Consider the following 21701-nt stretch of genomic DNA (forward strand, 5'->3'; position numbering starts at 1 on the left):
TGAGTTAGGGTTTTGCAGAGCGTTTTCACAGAGCATGGCATCGAACACCCTAGATGAGTTAGGGTTTTGCAGAGCTTTTTCACAGAGCTTGGCATCGAACAACTGAGTTATTTCTGTTAATGAAAAGGCTTAGGGTTAGATGCACCCAGCGGAGCCACCGAACCGAGAACCGAGTTGTTACAGGTAATGAACAGTCTCAGGGTTAGATGCACCTAGTGGAGCCACTGAACCGATTTAATTGCCTTGATAGCATCTAACGGTGGAAAAACATTTAATCGTCTAACAACGCATCTAATGGTCAAGATTATGACAGAAAGGCAATTGGGGAGGTTGATTTCAGAGGGGAACGCCTTACGGCGTAAAAATAAATAAATAATAACCACCATACAATAAATCAATAATAGTTCACTACATTTGTCATAATTCCCGGTAAAATATCACATTATTCTTATAAAATAAAATAAACATGTAAATTAATAATTAAATACTTTTAAACAAATATCGATCGCATTTAATTTATTGATAATCATTATCATTAAATACGGCTTCCTCATTGCATTTATAATTTCCATCTACCATAAATCTGGCCATGAACTTTTGATTCGTTGATAACTTTAATTTGGAATGAAAATTGGACTGTTAGCATTAATACTGGCCATGAATTTTTTAGGAAAATCCTATTTCCACCACTATAGGATCATTAATGCGCTCTTACATGCGCGGGAGATAGACTTTTATAACACGCGCAGGGGTAACACGCCGTTTTTATTTTTATTATCTAGTTATAAACGTCTATCTCCCGCGCATGTAAGAACGCATTAATGATCCTATAGTGGTGGAAATAGGATTTTCCAATTTTTTATTCGTTGATAACGTTAATTTGTAATGAAAATTGGACTGTTAGCACTAATATTGTGTGGTGGGAGGACCGAAACCCGAGTGGGACTATTCACATTAACATTGGTTTGCGAATAAGGGTTTAATTGTTATCATTGACATTAAACACCAATGTATATTTTCAATGGGTAGGTTTAGTTACCAGGTAGTTTTCCCATCCATGGAATTTGAAATGGGGATAAGTTCAAGTACGGTATATAAATTGCATTTCAAAATTTATAAAAGTTATGGTTGGGGCTCATCCTGAATAGTTTTGAGGCCTTTCCTCTTTCATTTATATATATATAATTGATTGACAAACGGACAAACACTTTTGAGACATGAGGCGTTGTTTTGATCCCTAACAGAAACAACAGAACGAACAATATGCCAGCATCTTTATTTTTCCCGAAAAAGGTGAACATCATGGGTTTGTCGGAGCCATGACGGTACAAAGAACAAACTACAAAGTTCTGTGGAGCCATGACTGTACAAAGAACAAACTATAAATCTTGCAACAGCGGTTTTTTAATAAAAAGAATACTTCGGATTGCTTTATTGAAATACTCAGTGTGAAGGAGAGGATTTCTCATTCCACACGTATGAAAACTATGCCCATTTGCCAGAACCATACGCCAATTTCCTGTCTCCTTATCCGTTTCTAGAACTGTGAAACGCACATTTGCATAATATTAGCGAAAAATTTCAATGTCACAGACGAAATGAGATTTCTATTTCATATTAGGCAATTATCTATTTATTTAAATGAGCAGTGGGTTTCGAAGTGATAAGGACATATTTTAATTGGTAGAACTTGCCTGTTTAGCAGGCATGGGATTTGTTTTTGTCACAACTCTTTTATCCAGGATTGGAGTGTTTACAGCATGATGGTGATGACGATGTCCTGCACACAATGTATTAAATAAATGTATTAGAAATGAAGAAACCCATATTGCAAATCATTTGATTAAGATATTGATAATACCTCAAACCAAATCCCTACCCTTTGTGAGCGGTGTTTGCAACAGAAAGAAGCACGATCCAATGACAAAGTAACAGAGCAGCAGCACTAAACCCTTCATGTAGTTTGAAGTTCCATCCTGTACAAAAATCAATTACATGATACAAATAAAAGCAGAGTGGACATGTATTTAAATGCTATAACAAAAAATAAACATACAGCTATCTTAACCTTTGGATTCTTTACAAATCAGGGGGTTATGATGAATCTAATGAGTCTAGATTTGTCTATTATCACCTACGACAAATGATGAATGAAATAAGTTTCTGGATATCATAACATTGCAATAGGGGGCCAGAGTCCAAAGTTCAAACCTGTAAGATACATGCTGTTATTAGTACAGTGGCAAATAGAGCAACAGTCTCCAGGATATGAAAATCCAAGTCCATGGGTTTTCCCATAATCCATGCATCTCAAATTAAATTTGAATCTTATATAGGACCTTTTCCTTCATTATTCATCTTTGCCATTTCTTTCACGATTGAGATATGACTGAGTGAATGAGAAATTTGCAGTGCTGAAACAAGAAAAATGGGTCAACCATAGAGTGGGTAATCATCATCATTTGGAGTGGGTACCCCACAATTCTGCTATCAGGTGTGTATCTCAATCGCAAATCCCTTCCTCTTCTGCAATGCTATTTTGCTGGAAACGAAACAATCTTGCATACAGATCACAGACTTTTCCAGCTCCTGAACCCTCAGTTCAAAATTTAACAGCAAGTCCATCTGCAGTGCAAAGCTTATTTGTAGGAGTTCCACCTTGTGATTTAATACAAGAAGTCTACCAACAATAAAGCAGTTGGATTACTCGGCAGACCACCAGTCCAGGTTCTTGGCGTTTTAGGTGTTCAATATGCTACTTATGATTTCTTGAAAGTGCACTACCTAATTTATCCAGATTGAAGGCGTTGCTATAATTAAGGGTTGATTTCTTCCAAATAAGCAGCTTGTCCTTCTATGTAGACCATGGTGGTAGTTATCTAGGCTGTACATGTTTTCAGAAATGAAGAATATACTTCATTTTTGCAGCATAGATGGTTGCAAGTCTATCATAATCGGTAAGTTCACATCATATAGCAACCATGGCACTCACTACAGCAGTGTAGAAATGAGCAACAACACGAGTTCATTTTGACAAATCAACTGATCTTTCATCGAGATACAGGGCATATGTGCGTACAAATGCGGAATAGTCCCAAGCATTTGAGTGTGAATCATCTCTAAAATCAGACAGATTGAGCAGGCGTGCACCACGCCTCATTCCCTGAAGAACTTACCGCTCAAAACTTGGATCACCGTCCTGAAATAGCCTATGAATGAGCATCAGCGCCTTCATTGCCACTATCCAATTGTGTGTTTTGCTGATCCTCTTGGACAGACTGTGGACACAAGCACTAACATAACCCCTGGAATAAGAGGTGAGGTGCAAAATTTCATACACATATTTTTCATCTATAGGTACTTCATCATGACTTGTTGCCTTTACAATGGCAACATCCAGATCCGGCGCATTGTTGCTTGCAACCTTTGCTATACTAATACTCGTCTGGTCCTTCACAGCACCGAGAGCTTTCCTTACCTTACTTGGAGCCATTCGCAAATCTCAAAAAACACAATTAACCTTAACAAAGGTTTGATCTCAAAAAAGGCAATTCAAGCTCTGAAAAAACCAAATTTCTACCAACGGGACCTAATCTCCCTACTGCACTTTTCACGGTCTAAATTCCCCAAATAATGACAAAATGTATGGCTAACGGCAAACTTGCCGATTTCACCGCCCTGGAACACCACCAGCCAAATCTCTCCATGAGAAGCGATGCCGGGGACCTCAAAGACACGGATTAAACCCTGTTATAAAAGCAGCCGACGTCAAAGGCCACAAATTACCGGCGAATATCCTCCACAGCTGGGGTTTCAGCTCAATTAGGTATATCAATTGCAAAATTTCAAAAAAATCCAAACCTACGTAACCCAAATAACAGCTAAATCAGAGAAGATATCCAAAACATATGAGAAAGATGACAATATCCTCGCTTGAAATTAAAGCAAACAAAATCTCTGCAAGATTTTAAAAATGCAACAAAATCCATTATCAAAAAGCAGAACACGGATCTCCAATAAAAAAGATAAAATTTCACTAAATAATTCTATACATCGCACATCTATAAATACAAGAGTACAGCTTCCATCTCGAAAATGAAGATCGAATCGCCGGATCTAAGATTTGAGCAAAATTTTCCTCCAAAACATAAATCAGGCCACCTGACTTTCAAAAACTTTACAGAATCTCTCAAAAATACCTGGACAGCGGCCGATATAAATGGATCCTTTGACGCCGGTTCGAATCCTCCTCTCGCCAATCTCCAGCAAAGCTATAAACCATTGAGAAAATCCTCTTCTTCAAATATGAATCCACATTATATTGTCGTAGAGGAAGAACTTTGATTGAACATTTTAAAAGCCATGGACGGAGACGGCCGACCTACAGAGCACAAAATCCATCCATCTTACCAATGAAAAATGCTTGGATCCACTACCGCGACAAATTTGCTGGAAACCCAGTGGAGCCACTGAATCGATTTAATTGCCTTGATAGCATCTAACGGTGGAAAAACATTTAATCGTCTAACAACGCATCTAATGGTCAAGATTATGACAGAAAGGCAATTGGGGAGGTTGATTTCAGAGGGGAACGCCTTACGGCGTAATAAGTTTAAATGGATAGAGGAGTGTGAGGCTAGTTTTGACCAACTTAAGTAGTTATTGACACATGCACCAGTGCTACAAATTGTAGATCCGAACAAAGAGTTTGTGGTATGCACAGATGCTTGCAAGAGAGGGTTTGGTGGAGTCCTTATGCAAGATGGACAGATGGTATTCTATGAGTCCCAGAAACTAAATAAGCACGAGCAGAACTACCTGGCACATGATCTAGAGTTAGCATTAATCATACATTCATTGAATATGTGGAGGTATTATCTTCTTGGCAGGAGTTTTGTACTTATGAGTGATCACATTGGGTTGAGGTATTTGTTTGACCAGCTGAATCTGAACGTCAAGCAGGCTAGATGGTTGGCCAGGATCAACGAGTTTGATTTTGAGATTAGATACATCAAAGGTAAAGAGAACAGGGTGCTAGATGCTCTCAGTGGATGGGTACAAGTAAATCACTTGGAAGCTATGAGCTCCTATGGGACAGATCTACACGATAGGATCTTGCAAGCAGGTCAGTAGGATGTCAGGTATATGGAGATTATGCACAAGTTTCAGCAAGGTGTTGGTACAGGTGCAGGTGATAGTACAGGTACTAGTGGAAGTACAAGTACAGGCATAGGTATAGGTACAGGAACAAGTGCAGGTGCATAGGGTATGGTTATTGTCTTACAACAGATGGATTGGTCAGATTCAGAGATAGGATATATGTGCCAAATAACAGCGAGCTCAAGAAGGTGAAGTTGAGAGAGTTTCATGTGAAATCTTATTGTGGTCATCCAAGTTATCAGAAGACACTAACGGTAGTGAAGAGATTTTAATATTGGCCAAATTTGTAGAAAGATGTAGTAGAGTTTGTGGCGAGGTGCTCGATTGTTAGCGAGTGAAAGCAGAGTGTAAACATCCAGGTGGACTACCATAGCTGATCGCCATTCCATAATGGAAATGGGAGGTTATTTCCATGTATTTCAACACAGGGTTGTCAAAGGCAGTGAGACAACATGATTCCATCATGGTTATCATGGACAGGTTGACAAATGTTGCACATTTCATTCTGGTGAAGTCTACATTCTCAGCTAGTGATGTAGCACAAGTATTCATCAGAGATGTGGTTAGGTTGCATGGTGTTCCAAAAAATATTGTGTCAGATGGGGATGCAAAATTCACTTACAAGTTCTAAAAGGATTTATTTACAGGTTTGGGCACAAAGTTGGCCTTTAGTACAACTTATCATCCACAAACATATGGACATGCAAAGAGGGTCAATGGGATATTGAAGGACATGTTGAGGATGTATGTGATGCATTAGCAATGAAAGTGGGAAGAGTATCTCCCTTTGATAGAGTTCACATACAACAATGATTATCAGGAGTCATTGAGGATGAGTCCTTTTGAGGCATTGTATGGGTAGAGTTGTAACACTCCTATTAGTTGGAGTGATTTGATTAGCAGGGTATTGATTGGACCAGATATGTTGGCAGACATGGAACAGGAAATGCAGGTGATAAAGAAGAATCTAAAGGTAGCATAGGATAGGCAGAAGAGTTATGTAGATAGGAACAGGTTGTTCAAGGCATTCCAGGTCGGGGAACAAGTGTACTTGCGCATCAAACCGAAGAAGAGCTCCTTGCGGATTAGATCTTGTGCCAAGATGACACCACAGTTTTGTAGACCCTTCAGTATCATTGAGAGGATTGGGCCAGTAGCCTATCAACTTGCACTGCCTCCGAAAATGAAAGTCCATGATGTTTTCCATGTGTCTTTACTTAAGAATTATGTTAAGGATGTTGATCATGTGATTGACTGGTTTGTATTGTAAGTGGAAATAGATGTAAAATTCCAGTCGGAGCCTCAGTGTATATTGTAGAAAAAGGTGCTCATGCTTCAAAACTGAGCAATCGAGCAAGTTAAAGTGCAATGGAAGCACTTTGGGCCCGATGAAGCTACATGGGAGATGACCGATCAAATGTGGGCTATGTATCCTTCCTTGTTTTCTGATTGGGGCAAAGCAGCTTTGATATGGTGTTTGGGTATATGCTTTGATGTGGTGTTTTGATGTATGTTGTGATATGATGTTCTAGTAAATGTTTTGGTACATGTTTTTGGCATATATTTTGGTGATATTGTTATATGTACATATGTATATGGATGTAAATATCGCCATGAGCTATGTTATAAAGCTCCACTAAGAGGTATGGGTGTCATGTGATTATTATTATGTTGCAATGTTACTATGCTAGCATGTGGTTATGTTATCATGGTGTTATGATGTCATGTGGGTTGGCACTCAACAGGGTGATCATTGTAAATACCGTAATGAGCTATGCTATAAAAGATCTTGTATGCGATATGTTGTCATGATGTTTTTCTTTTGACCAGGTCCTTCATTGTAAATACTACATCAAGCTATGTTATAAATCTCCATGATAAATATGTCTTCTTTCAACGGGTTGTTGAGGTATGTGTGTGATTGAACACCAAGGATGGTGTCCCCCAAGGGGAAGGGTTATGTAACAGCCCTGATGAAAATTCCATGTAATAAAAGTTAAAAATAATAACCACGGTTGATGGGACACTTATTCCAAGCTGAATGTTGGGCAAAGCATCCTAGGGGGTGTTCATTTGGTTGTTTATGGCTAAGGAAATCGGAAAAGGAAATGGCTAAGGCTTTGGAAAGGAAAAATGGCATTTTTGGCACAATTATTTATGAAAATATTGGAAATTAGGAGTAAAAGGAGGTGAAAGGTCACAGGTTGCATGTGAGGTGGAAAATGAAGGAAAGTAATGGAAAAAGAAGAAAATAGAGGCCTCATTCATAAAAAGGCTTCCGAGGATCAGTTGGTAGCCTTTTGTTAGTTTAGCTTTGGAGCTCTCTCATTATTCTCTCTCTCTCTCACTTTGGACACATAGAGTTCTTGGAGCACTCTAGCGTTGGATCAAGAAAGGCAAAGAAGGCAAGAGGAAGAAAAGATCAAGCAGGGAAAGGTAGGATCAAGCAGCTACAACAGGCTTCATTGCAGGTATCGACTTGCATGTTTATTTTCCTTACTATATTTGGCATGCATGGTATTGCATGTGGTTCTTTTCTATCATGGCATGGGTTTTTCCAGGTGTGACAATGTTCTTCGGCCTAGCCTTTCCATTTCCTGATAGATTTGATGAGATGAGTTTCTCATATTCGATTAATGTGGGATGGTGGGATGGATTCGAAGTTGAGTGGGGTGGATCTCTGAACTGACAAACACATGGCCTAGTGGTCCCTGAATCATACTGTGGATCATGGTAAATCCACTGGCATAGTAACCCCTGAACTAAACTGTGGGTTGTAGTAAATCTATATTGTGTGCCTCGGTGGGCCTAAGAATCCTTGCTGGTGAATGGCAGGATATACGGTAAAGCCAAGAGGTGGATTTCTCGCCATTGGGCCTAGTTGTCCCGAGATGGGATGTACGATAGAGCTCGAAGAGTGTATCTCAGTGTAGTGCCTAGTGATCCCTGGATTGGACTGTGGGTCATGGTAATGCTTGAGAGACTGGGAGGCACTAATATTCCTCATGATGTCGCCAAAGAACTCCGGTGGCATCCATGATTTTTGGTGATTTTTTGGTGTGTTCTATGAGTCCCACATTCATGCTTGGAATATGCCACAGGGGTGATTGGCTGAAGAGAGACTTGGCTTAGCCAATCTATGGTCGGGTGGAACGTGGTAGTCCCATCTCTAGTTGGTTTATTGCATTCATTAATGAGAAATTCATTCCCTTGATTTTCATGTGTAAATGTACTGATGTATATGTGGATTTTATGGCTGATATGTTTATGATATTTATGTCCCTATTATGTTGGTTATATGTATGTTTTATGATAGCAGCTATGTATGGCTCTCAGCATGTTTTTACTTGTAAATGAATGGATAACATATCTATGGCCTAATAGATGATAATGAAACAAATGACATGAGGGAACAATGGTTCATAACGATTATGAGATAAGTATGAGATGCCTACACTTAATTATGTTGTTTACATCTGTAGGTTACATGTTGATGATATGTTTGATGAAATGCCTGTCATGGCTAGTAGGGGTCTAGTTAAGGTCTTGTTAAAATTGTTGTTTGGCATCATTATTTTCATGTTCTTTTACTAATCTTAAGCTATCACTCCATTCTAGGCAGTGACTTGGGCTCTAGGCCTGAAAAAGTGGCTTAAATCTCGGGGTCGTTGGCACAAAACTGGAAAATTGGGTCCCTAGACACTAGCACATAAGCCTATGAGAGCGACTTTGGGATCCTATACGTTGTCATGCCTACAGATTGAGAGTGACTAAGGCCTTAGATGGTCAAAAATTCAGTAGGACTCAAGGGAAAGTTGTCTGAAGTGTTGGATTGGTTTCTGTGGGTCCTTAAGCTTATGTTGGATGGTTGTGTGTGATGTTTATGTCGATTCCACTTCCTTAAGGTCACATAGGAGGTCGAATCCAATCATAGTAGCCTCTTGTCACATGTTTACCTCGGTTGGCTAGTCACCTAGGGAGATGTGGGAGGAGGGTGTTACAGTAATAAAATATGAAGACAGAGACGAGGACAATGGTTATTTTCTCCCACATTGAGTTTACACCTAAAAATCCTGGTGTCCTCATGTGTTGAAGTGTTTCTTATGTGCAATGGTTTATTCTTTTATTACTGCACATGGTTACTATTCAATTAAAGGCCGATGAAGTATTGACACATTGTTTAAAGTAGAACATGTGATGAAATATATGAAAAGTTAGTTAACTAGATATAGCTTGTTTTCCTTCATCATAGTCGCATACATACGCTAGTTTACTTAATCGCAATAGCATACAGAAATATGAGTAAGAAAATGAAAAGTTTAAGTGAGTTTTAAAATATTGATTCACCCACCCCCCTCAATATTTTTCCCAACACTCTTAGATAGAAGCAAGAAAGCTAGCAAAGAAATTCATGGGCAGTGAAAAGAGAAGTTTGAAAAAGAAGCTACAATAGGAGAACATTGTAGGTAACAGGTTGCATGTGTGATTTCCTTGTTGATATTTGAATGCATGCATTTGGTCATTTGGTTACTTTATTTCATTTGCATGGGATTTCTTGGATTGACAGTGGTTTCAACCTTGCCTTTTCCATTTCCTGGATAACCATGATGTAGTGGGTTCCCTGTTATGATAAAGATTTGGATGGTCAGTACACTTTGGATCCTGGTTGAGGTGGTCTCAGGAAAATTCCCAAGGGTTGAGGGTGGAGATGGTGTTTCTCCTAGAACTCTTGATGAATGGGTGGAGACAGGAAAATTCCTCTGGGTATGGTGAAGAAGGTCGGAGGAATCCAATCTTGTTTTGGTATTAGTAATTTTTTGACTAGTTGAGGTGGAATCACTGTGGTTGGAAGATGAGGTGGTGTGGCCTCTGGATTCCCTGGTTGTTTTTGTTTTGGTTTATCCCATGTGATCCCATATTCATGCATTTAATATAGCACGAGGGTGATAGTTGAAAGAGAGATTTGGTTCAGCCCAATCTATAGTCGAGTCGTTCATGGAAGTCGCTGACTTGTTAACTCTATGCATATGTCATTATGTGTTATTTATTATTGAAATCAATGAGCACATGTGTTGGTTATTGTGTTGATTCTATGACTGGTTTTGTTATGAAACCAGCTCACAAAAAGATAGAAAAAAGAGATCCACGCCTTAGAATTCAGCCTCTTCGAGGGGGCAACCTCCTTTACATTACATAAATGAACAATTCTTGGATGATACAAATGAAAATACCTCCTTTCTATATATAGGAGTCTAAGTGGTCCCAATAAAATCAAAGCCTACATAACAATAATATTGTAGGGCACAACAATAACAATAGTGGGCTTCTATGTGGCACAATAGTAACAATATGGGCACTACATGGGTACATCAATATAATAAGTGGGTTGTACTAATAACAATAAGGGGTTACACTAGTAGTATAGGGGGCTAACATGCCCCTCTCCTTCAAAAAGCGTTGTCCTCAATGCTTGAGTAGTTCTAAAATTCTTGTCCTCCCATGTGGAATCTTCAGTAGGTAAGTTCTTCCACTTGATGAGATACTCTGAAATTGATCGATTTCGTAGCTGTCGGGTTCTTGTCTCTGTGACTACTCCAGGTTCCAATATGATTTTTCCTTCCTCTTCAATTTCTGGCAATATTGCTTGAATTGGGATCTTTTGCAACTTTTGAATTAGTGGCCATACTTCTTCGTCCTTCTTCCATTCTTCCCTTGCTTCGTTTATCCAATTTGGTTGGATAATATAAATAGCACAAAACAATGCTTCCACATCCTCATCCTTGAAGCGTCTTCCCATTCGGTAAGGTCGCCATTTTTTAAGTGCATGTAGTATTGCCAACATTTCCTTCTCATAGATAGCTTGCTTGAGATGTAGCAGTAAAAATACCCAATCACTTACATCAAAACCTTTTTCACTATGATGTTGACCTACCTGTTGTTTCATTTGATTTTGCACCGAAGTGGCATTATCCTTTAAAAGTTGGAGAACTTGCTGTTGATGCTCGATGTGATCTTTCTCTGCTTGAACCTTTTTCTTCTTGATATGTCTTTCTATCTTTTGAGGAGTGGTAATTTCTTCGAGTCCTTTACAAGATATGGTCGGATTCATTTCTTGATGCTCGATGTGATCTTTCACTTCTTGAACATTTTTCTTCTTGATGTGTCCTTCTATCTTGATAGTTTGAGGAGTGGTAATTTCATCCATTGAATTACAAGATATGGTTGGATTCATTTCTTCTTTCTCTGGGATGGGGTCCTGGCGCATATCTTCTTCTTTTGATGTTTCTTGATCCTTTTCTTCCTCCTCTTCATATTCTATGTAAAATAATTTCTTCTCAGCACACTTATGACCTTTAATGCATTTTCTATCACAATTGTAACAAAGCCCTTTTTCTCTTTTTTCTTCCAATTGTTGTGGTGTAACCCTTGTAGGTTGTGGAAGGCTAGGAGAAACAATACTTCCATCTTTATAGTTGTGAGGGGTATGCTTCCTGGTTTCCATAATTTTTCTTTCCACTATGTCACAAAGCCCTTTTACACTTTCCAATTGTTGTGGTGTTGCTCTAAAGAAGGTGTTGCTCTTTGTATCCTCATAATGTGCTATCATTTCCTCCGTGAAAATTGACCACGTAACAAGTTTTTTACGAGAACAAAGCCCTTTGTACCATAAAAATTGATCTGGTTCTAAATATGAAGATGCAATACATACCTTTTGTAACAGTTGTACACCATTTATATCAAAATATTGCTCCATCTGAAGTATCCAATTTACCGGATCCTTGCCATCAAACTTCCTCATCTTGCTTTTTCTTGATTTTAGGAGCTCTACCTTGAAACGACTGTAACTCTGTACTTGCAGATCTTTAAGTTCTGAAATTCTGGCCTGTAGTAGCCCTCTGTGTCCTCTTTCCAATGCCACCAATCTGATCCAAATTGGATTCTCCAAGAAAGAGTTATGCACAATATCCCAAGATGACCTGATTATAGACTTTTCCAGAAGAGCGAAATTGTATGAAGTGCCACGTGTCACTGTTTCAACCTTTGGATCTGAAAAATATATAAAAGCAAACTACAGTCCGTCCTCTTTCTGTACCTTCTTACGAAATTTCGATCCGATGCTCAGAAAGAGAGTTATGACGATTTTACCCAGGTCACCTGTTTTGAATGTAATTCAGGAGTCTGCAGAAAGGCCAACTTCCTCAGATCATATCTCCGAAAATATTGCGCGAAAAAATCTGAAATTTGGACCCAAGGTTCAGCGCCAATTCTTCTCAAATGGGTTTTTTTTTTCGACTTTTGAAACGTCACAGAAAAAAAGTTATAGCGAAAATGCCACGATGACCTGTTTGGAGCAGCGAAACCCTAGAATCCAAAGCTCTGATACCAAATGTTATGAAACCAGCTCACAAAAAGATAGAAAAGAGAGATCCACGCCTTAGAATTCAGCCTCTTCGAGGGGGCAACCTCCTTTACATTACATAAATGAACAATTCTTGTATGATACAAATGAAAATACCTCCTTTCTATATATAGGAGTCTAAGTGGTCCCAATACAATCAAAGCCTACATAACAATAATATTGTAGGGCACAACAATAACAATAGTGGGCTTCTATGTGGCACAATAGTAACAATATGGGCACTACATGGGTACATCAATATAATAAGTGGGTTGTACTAATAACAATAAGGGGTTACACTAGTAGTATAGGGGCCTAACAGGTTTTCCTAAGTTTATTCTGGTTAAATGTTGGTTATAATCATGGCATATTCTTATGTATAATGTGCTCTTGTTATGGATCTTTCTTATGGCTTGAGAAGTTATTGAATGGTTATGTGAATGCATGGGATAACTAGTGTTTCATGCAACTAGCTTGAGAGGGCATTGAGCATTCCTGATGATTCTATAATGAAGCTAAGGAAACGGTGAACAGATATGTATTTATGACCTACAGGTACTATGTACACAAAGTGTTTATATAACTGAATAATTTGGACCTCCAACTTCTTGGGGTCGTAACTTTTTGGCTGTCATAACACTTCGTTTCGAAGATCTCCTTGAGGAGGTCGAAAAGGGAAATGTAGAGTAGATTTAGGAAATTTTTTGTTCTCTTTGTTTTCGTTGAATATTTCAGTTAGGCTCTCAAAATGGCCTTGGAAGTTTAGAACCCGAAAAACTGCCAAAAATAGAAAGTTGTGATAAATCTAAGGAAATGAAAATAAAAAGAAAATGTTTTGGGTCAAGTTAGTTTGATAAAAATGTGATCATGTGTCACTAGGCGTTTGCAGTCAGTTCTGGACATGTGGACCCCATTTTCCGTAAGTGCATCTTGGAAATCAGGTCATGCCAGTAACTATCATCTCAGGTTTACCCTCGTGAGCAAGTTAAAGTGGGTAAATGTGGGGAGGGTTGTTATAGGCTGGTATCAGAGTGAGGTTGCAGCATTGGACCTCTAGATGAATGCAGATTGTTATGCATTCATGTCAGTTGTCTATATGTTTAGCATGCATGCATGTTATCTAATTATTCTTATGGTTATGATATCCATGTATGAGTTGGTATGCTTGTGATGTTGTATCGTGCTAATATGTATTGGTCTATGCAGATGCAATAGCCTCCCCTAAAATACATTGAGGTATTTTTTTATTATGTTTTTTATTTAGATAACAATGGCATATTGCAGGAAATAGAAGGCCAATAGATGAAGAGCAAAATAGTTGAGTATAGTTCATATGATTATTCGTACAGGTGAGAAGAGACATTCCAAGGATGGGAGAGATCAATTGAGAAGAAGGGGGAGGGATATTCTCTAGGTTTGGAAGATAGATTAAGAATCTCGGAGGAAAAAATTAGGATTTGCAAGGCAGATAATGAGTGGTTGATTGAGGCACATGAAAGGCTTTCCAGAGCTCAAGAAAACCAAGTCGAGGTTAATGTAGTCATACTCCAAATCCTTTCATATTTTCAGAAGCACGGATAGTTCGAGATTAGTCACGGAGATGGACCGGAAGAAAATAATAATTGTTCAGATGGAAGCAAGTCTTAGAAAGGGTATAGGATGGACAAATATGATACAATAAATGGTGGCAGATGTAGAAATTCTCACTGTAGATTAATCTGATTATGCAATGTACTAAAGAAAAATACTTAATCTACTTCTAAAATCAAACTTGCGGAAGCTTAATCGATTTGAGAAAGATCAAATAGAACACATATAACTGAGAAGAAGATTCAATCACACATGAAACACAAAAGAATACTCTGGGGAAAGCCTCAGCTAAAAACCCTACTATTTGTATTATCATACAATGGAAATATCTTAGAGATTACACACAACTTTAGCTCTCACACAACTATCCAGCTCTCAGTACAATCCCTCACTGCTCATAGACAGACCAGACAACTCATATGCCTTTCCCTCTGTCCTCCAAGCCTCCTATTTCCTTGCACAGTTTTCCCTAGGTGCTCCTACTGTAACCTTGTGTGACACTGATCTCACACACTACTCCAACACACTGTTAGAATTGCGCAATCCTAAAGGAATGAATTCCTTCTACATGGATGAGTTTACTTTATAGGAAAATTCCTCCAATTGATAGTACAATGTCCCTATCTTTAATCTCAACTGGGCCTTTGTCTGAACTAACATGCATGAGTTATTCATGAGAGAATATTCAGTTATCTGGAGAACACTAGTTACATGCATGCATGCATTAACTGACTGAACTCACAATTAGTTCCTCCAACTATTTGGAACTAATCTAAATGGACTTAAATCAGTTAACTGAGCTTACTAATTACAACTCAAATACAACTCATCCTTATCTCCTTAATTAAGGGATAACTTCCTCAATCAAAGGGATAACTGTTGCATGTCTTCACAAAGAATTCATGTTTGAATTTCTCCAACTAATTAACTCAAGATGAATTAATTAATTATTATTCAAACAGCTAGTGAGACTAAATTCAAATTTTAATTCAAGGACAAATTAAAATTGGAATACCCTAAAATGCTATCTATGGCAATGCTATTTTTAGCATTTCTATTTTTAGTATTTCTTGTTGCTATTTTCAACACTCCCTCTCAACAAGAAAGGAATTCAACTCGATCCCGATCCTGAACCTTTGGAATGTTCTACATGCAACACTTCTCTCTAGTGTTGTAGCTCTAACAACTTCAGAAACAATAAAAAATATCCAACTTGAATCAGAATGATGCCTCTGTCATCAAAGTCTCTGACTGTTATTGCCTCTGTCGACTGAAAACTCTGCGTCTCTGCGCTCTTCAGTATCTGACTGCTCTAGCCTTTGTCAATTTGATCTTTGACTGCATCAATCCCACTGATTCCTCTCTCTGCATCCATGCTGTTGCTGGTCCTTTCTCCCAGCACTGCATCTGCACTGCACCTCCTCTCATCATGTTGCATTGTGTTGCCCACTGCTGCACTACAACTTAGTTACTGAGAAGTAAGTAACTGATCTCCCAACTGACCTCCATGTTGGGCTAGAAACACCCTTTGATGCTGAAGCTCCCTCTGCCACTGACAAGTGCTCCCTCTCTGACCTCTGTGCTGCTGCAACAACTCCATGCATCTCGCACCGTTGCACACCTCTTTGTACCATCTTTCACTGGTGCAACACTCTTGTGCCTCTCGCATTGTTGCAGCTTGCTAGCTCTGCACTGTCTTGGGATTCCTGCACTGTAGCTCTCTCTACCGCTCCATCTGCATCCATCTCTACCCACTCAGCCAGTCCTACTACTCCTCGTCGGGGCTCCCGTAGCAAGGTCTAATCTAAGAGGCTGGGTACCTCAAGGATCCTGCCCCTATTTCAGCCTTCATGAGGCTATCACTTCACATTGCCCCACCTCACACCTGAAGGTATGGCTGCATGTGATCCTTCTGCCCACATGGCTCGAAATTTCCCCCCACTGGAGGTCTTTGCATGAGTGGATGCCTCCACTCAGTCTCCTCTCAGCTTCTCTAGTTGTGGCTGCTCCACAACTTCCTGAAGGTGCTTCTCCAATTGTAGCTCCTCCACAATTGTCTGAGACTTCTTCTGTGGCTGCATGTTGAGAGGGAATTTATTCTCCCTCTCAACCACCAAGTCTCTAACAGTTGCCTTGCTCCTCAAGGCTTTACATGCATCTTGAACCTCAAGAGCATACAGGTTCTTAACTCGTGAACCAAACTGCTTCACCTATCTCATGGTGATGTGTCTAAGGAAAACTTTTCCCTTACTGAAGACAACATCATAGCCATTGTCCTCCAACATCACGATTGATACCAAGTTCTTCTTCAGTCCAGGCACATACTGCACATCTGTCAAAGTAATAAGAGCTCCATGCTCCCTCTGAAAAGCAACCATGCCTACTCCTGAAACACCAGGGGAAATTTTAAGAACCCCCCCTAAATTTATAAATATAATAAATGGGCGAATCTCCATGGTATATAGGAAAAATGGAAGGCGATTTTATCAATAATATAATATGTATATATAATTTTTTGGCGAATCTCTCACCAGGCATGGCCAATATTTTACTCAATTATAAAGTCTTGTAAGATCTTGGCGAGTCTTTCACTAAATAATAAAACTTTGTAAAGTCCTAGTCAATCTTAGCATAGGCTACATGCTGGTTTAATTCCCCCATTTAAATAGGCTACATTCCAGGTGAGTACCATGGGTCAATACCATGTGCCATTTTGGTGAATACCATGGCTCAATACCATGTGCCATTTTTATTTTTATTAATTCTAATATTACGGTTAATAATGGTTTTTTGCATGGTATTAATAACAATCTAGTCCATGGTATTTGTCCCATAGTATTTTCGCCATAGGTTTCACCTAAATATAACCCATTTTTTGAGTGTTCGTAAATATAAGGTGACTTATGGGGTAAATATAAAAAAATGTTTTATTTGTTTACCATACCTCTCGTTTATTTATATTTTTATTAATTTACCATATCTCTTTTACAAATATGGTATTTGGCCCATAGGATTCACTTAAATAAAACCTCTTTCTTGAGCCTTCATAAATAGAACGAGGGTTATGGACTAAATATAAAAAGAGGTTTTATTTATTTACGATACATCTAGTTTATTTATATTTTTATTTATTTACCATACCTTTTGAGTAAGTATAAAAAGACGTTTTATTTATTTACCATACCTCCACTTTACTTATATTTTTATTTGTTTACACCCTTACATGTATATAAGGTGACTTATGGAGTAAATATAAAAAATGTTTTCTTTATTTACCATACCTCTCATTTATTTATATTTTTATTAATTTATCATACCTCTTATAAATATGGTATTTGGACCATAGGATTCACTTAAATAAAACCTATTCTTGAAAATGGGCCAATGGATTCACTTAAATAAAACCTATTCTTGAAAATGGGCGAATGGAAGGTTGTAAGTCCTAATTTCAAGGGCTAAATTTACCTTTTTTACCCTCTCCCTTAAAATAAGGTGGGCTATTTGAGGTGATTTGTAAAAATGTACTATGATACAAAATATTCGCCCACTAAAAATTTAAAACCCCTTAATTTCGCCAAAGGGCGAACATTTGCCCCTAAAATTATCCTTGTGAAACACTATACTTTTCATCATTACCCATCTCTATGCGCATCTGGAGGTCTTTCTCCTCCAAGGTACTAAAAAAACTCTCATCGCCGGTCATGTGGAATGAGGCTCCACTGTCAAGAAACTAACCGCAACCCATCATCGATGAAACCATACATGCATTGAGGGTAAAATCCAATTCGAACTGTGAGGCCAGTGCCTCACCTTCTTATCCTTTCGAGGATCCATTTTTGGATTTCTTCAATGGGAAATTAGTTGCATAATGACCCACCTCATGACAATTAAAGCATCTCACTTTAGATTTGTCAATCTTCTTCCCTCCATGAGAAGAATTTGATTTGGGATGAGAATCCTTCTCCTTCCCTTTCCTTGCCTTACTGGCTAAGGCTAGATTTTCTTCATCATCATCCTTAGATGAAGAACCATCTATGGTGCTCCTCCTGATCTCCTCCTACATCAGATCCGACCATAGTCGTTCCCAATCTGGTAGTTTCTCTCTTCCATTCATTGAGTCCTGGTAACTATTCCAGCTCTTTGGAAGATCGAGGAGAGCAAGGCTCACCATATCATCATCGGCTGTCGTGATTCCTACACTACCAAGCTCATCCCTGCAGGTGGTGAGCTTGTTCAGATATGTAGAAATGTTATTGCCCTTTTCCATTTTGATTTTCCAAAGCTTATCTTTGAGAGCCAACTTCCTCTGGTCGCTACTGTTCTGATATAGGTCCTTCAATGTCTTCCACATTGAATACGGAGTCTCCTTCCCATGAAGACTTGAGACAATATGGTCTCGAACTCCCTCCAGAAGAATCCTCCTCGCTCTGACCACACATTTCTTCCATTTTTCCAATTCTTGGGCATTAGCTGCTACTGGCTTGGGGACTTCTTGATCAATGAAGTCCTTCAAACCATTGTCTTCTAATACTGCTTCCATGCGATCCTTCCATGCTATGTAATTCGAGCTGCCATCCAAGGCATACTCGAGTCTCAATCCATTGAACACCATTGGTGAACTTTGAGATGTGATAAGAAATTGATTTTGTACTTGCAATCAAGAACTTCAAACTTCGAACTTTTCCCTTCTCAATATGTTGTTCACAGCTCTGAGCACCTTTGCTCTGATACCATGTAGAAATTCTCATTGTACATTAATCTGATTATGCAATGTACTAAAGCAAAATACTTAATCTACTTCTACAATCAAACTTATGGAAGCTTAATTGATTTGAGAAAGATCATACAGAACACATATAACTGAGAAGAAGATTCAATCACACATGAAACACAGAAGAATACTCTGGGGAAAGCCTCAGCTAAAAACCCTGCTATCTGTATTATCATACAATGGAAATATCTCAAAGATTACACACATCTTTAGCTCTCACACAACTATCCAGCTCTCAGTACAATCCCTCACTACTCATAGATAGACCATACAACTCATATGCCTTTCCCTCTGTCCTCCAAGCCTCATATTTCCTTGCACAGTTTTCCCTGGGTGCTCCTACTGTAACCTTGTGTGACACTGATCTCACACATTGCTCCAACACACTGTCAGAACTGCGCAATCCTAAAGGAATGAATTCCTTTGGCATGGATGAGTTTCCTTTATAGGAAAATTCCTCCAACTGGTAGTACAATGTCCATGTCTTTAATCTCAACTGGGCCTTTGTCTGAACTGACATGAATGAGTTATTCATGAGAGAATATTCAGTTATTTGGAGAACACTAGTTACATGCATGCATGCATTAACTGACTGAACTCACAATTAGTTCCTCCAACTGTTTAGAACTAATCTAACTGGACTTAACTCAGTTAACTAAGCTTACTAATTACAACTCAAATACAACTCATCCTTATCTCCTTAATTAAGGGATAACTTCCTCAATCAAAGGGATAATTGTTGCATGTCTTCACAAAGACTTCATGTTTGAATTTCTCCAACTAATTAACTCAAGATGAATTAATTAATTATTATTCAAACAATTGGTGAGACTAAATTTGAATTTGAATTCTCAATTTTAATTCAAGGACAAATTAAAATTGGAATATCCTGAAATGCTATCTATAGCAATGCTATTTTTAGCATTTCTATTTTTAGTATTTCTAGAAGCTCAGAGGAAAAAATTGGGAGTTGCAAGGCAAACAATGAGTGGTTGATTGAGGCACAGGAAAGGCTTTCCAGAGCTCAAGAAAATCAAGTCGAGGTTAATGTAGTCATACTCCAAATCCTTTCATATTTTCAGAAGAAGGGATAGTTCGGGATTAGTCACGGAGATGGACCAGAAGAACATAATAATGGTTCGGATGGAAGCAAGTCCTAGAAAGGGTATAGGATGGATAAATATGATACAGTAAAGGGTAGCAGATCCTTGGATACACCTGAGAGGAGGGCTAGCACTCATGGATTTTACTCTAGCTCCAATTCTGAGAGACATCATCGTCATCATTTCCAGCATCCTTATAAGAGGAGTAAGAAGGGATACTTTCCAGAGGAATTCAAAAAATAAAAACTTCCTACTTTGGATGGAGAAATGAAGAAATCAGAAGATGCAGAAGCATGGCTTCTTGGGATGAATAAATTCTTCAAATTGCATAATTATTCAGAGAACATGAAATCCAAGATAATTACTTCAGTCTTAAGGGAAAAGAAGATATCTGTTGGGAAAATGTTAAGCATGTTAGAGGCATCAGAGAATAGATGCTGAATTGGGATGAGTTTGAAAGACTCTTCAAGAAGAAGTACTTGTCTGAGAGATAATATGATGGAAAGGCCAAGGAATTATATGAGCTCAGGATGGGTTTCATGATAGATGAAGAGTACACAACCAAATTTCTAGAGTTGATCTAAAAATGAAACTAGTTGTTTTTGATATTCAAGGTATTCATTTCCATTAAATTATATGTGCAAACTGTTACTGATGTCTTGCAATTGAAACAAAGTGTTTTTGGTAAATTTCTGAGTCTTATGTGTGAAGGAGTGTTATTTCATTTTACTGTTTAGCATATCAAATCTGAAAAACATAGCAAGATAAAATCACATAATATAACAAAGCAGCTGATAATGCAGTTCACCCCTCATGGGCTACATCTGCCAGGTCCAAGGCCCCCAAATGGGCATGTCCTTGTTCTTAGTCAAGAATGGCTTTTGTTTCACCTCCAAAGGTTAACCATAGCCCAATACAACTCCTACACTCCCTAGGCCCTAATGGTTCTCCAAGATCCTTTGCTGAAAAAGTACCTAAATATGAGATTTGATGGCTCTGAAACCTATACCATTGGCTCTGGAATGCTCATGATACTCAAAATCAAAAAAAAAATTGCTCCAAAAGGATCTCCCTAGTGAAAGTTATGACCTCCAGAAGTTTTTGTCCAATCTGCCCTAAAGAAACTCCACCAAATCTGGCAACTGGAGTTAACTACAATTAATCTTGGCCATTTCCGCCAATTTTGGGTAGTTCGCCAAGTTGACAGCTGGGTTGACCGTAACCATCGGCGGAGTTGGTTCATGTGACAACTATTCAGGGCGGAGGTTACGGTTTGCGCTAGCAGGTTTGGTGACCATTGGCGTAACCGTCGCCGTAATTGTCGGTGTGTGACCACGTGGACCACTGGAAGGTAAGACCAATGGCGGTCCTTACCCCCGCACAGAAAATGGTTAAAAATTAAGTAGGTAATGTGCTAGTTGATTGTTAAGAACCAATGTGTAGGCGGGCCGGTTGGGCCTATGGGCTGGTAGCGCGGAGACTCGCGATCGAATCCTGTGGAGTCACAAAAATTTTGCACTATAAACTTGCAGACTTGGGGCCACATGGCGGCCTCCGGGCAGGCCACATGGCGTCCATCAATTGGTCAATAGGGAATATTTTGTGGAATATTACAAGGAATATTCCTAGAATATTCTTTTTTAAATATTTTTTATTCCAAGTCAACCTAAGTCACTCT

General features: G+C 38.7%; 1 protein-coding gene across 5 annotated transcripts; it reads right to left on the bottom strand.

The window, feature by feature from the left end:
* Positions 1–1252: 1252 nt before the first annotated feature.
* Positions 1253–4584, bottom strand: LOC149246565 (vacuolar cation/proton exchanger 1a-like). Of its 5 annotated transcripts, none has more exons than XR_016266532.1 (5): positions 4200–4583; positions 2212–3805; positions 1880–1976; positions 1695–1780; positions 1253–1543 (listed from the first exon to the last, which is right to left on the bottom strand). XR_016266532.1 is itself a non-coding variant. In XM_089457973.1 (5 exons), the coding sequence occupies exons 2-5, from the start codon at positions 2296–2298 to the stop codon at positions 1538–1540; spliced, it is 252 nt and encodes an 83-aa protein (XP_089314099.1). In that variant the 5' UTR covers positions 2299–3861; positions 4200–4584; the 3' UTR covers positions 1253–1537. The 5 variants fall into 5 exon arrangements, 3 of the variants coding, with proteins under 3 accessions (XP_089314099.1, XP_089314098.1, XP_089314097.1); XR_016266533.1 differs by having other exon boundaries at positions 2212–3747; positions 4200–4582; XM_089457973.1 differs by having other exon boundaries at positions 1880–1952; positions 2212–3861; positions 4200–4584.
* Between the last annotated feature and the right edge of the window lie 17117 nt (positions 4585–21701).

Source organism: Pinus tabuliformis, chromosome 7 (assembly GCF_031772625.1).
Source record: "Pinus tabuliformis cultivar Carrire ecotype Pingquan chromosome 7, CPIR1, whole genome shotgun sequence".
Taxonomy (NCBI): domain Eukaryota; kingdom Viridiplantae; phylum Streptophyta; class Pinopsida; order Pinales; family Pinaceae; genus Pinus; species Pinus tabuliformis.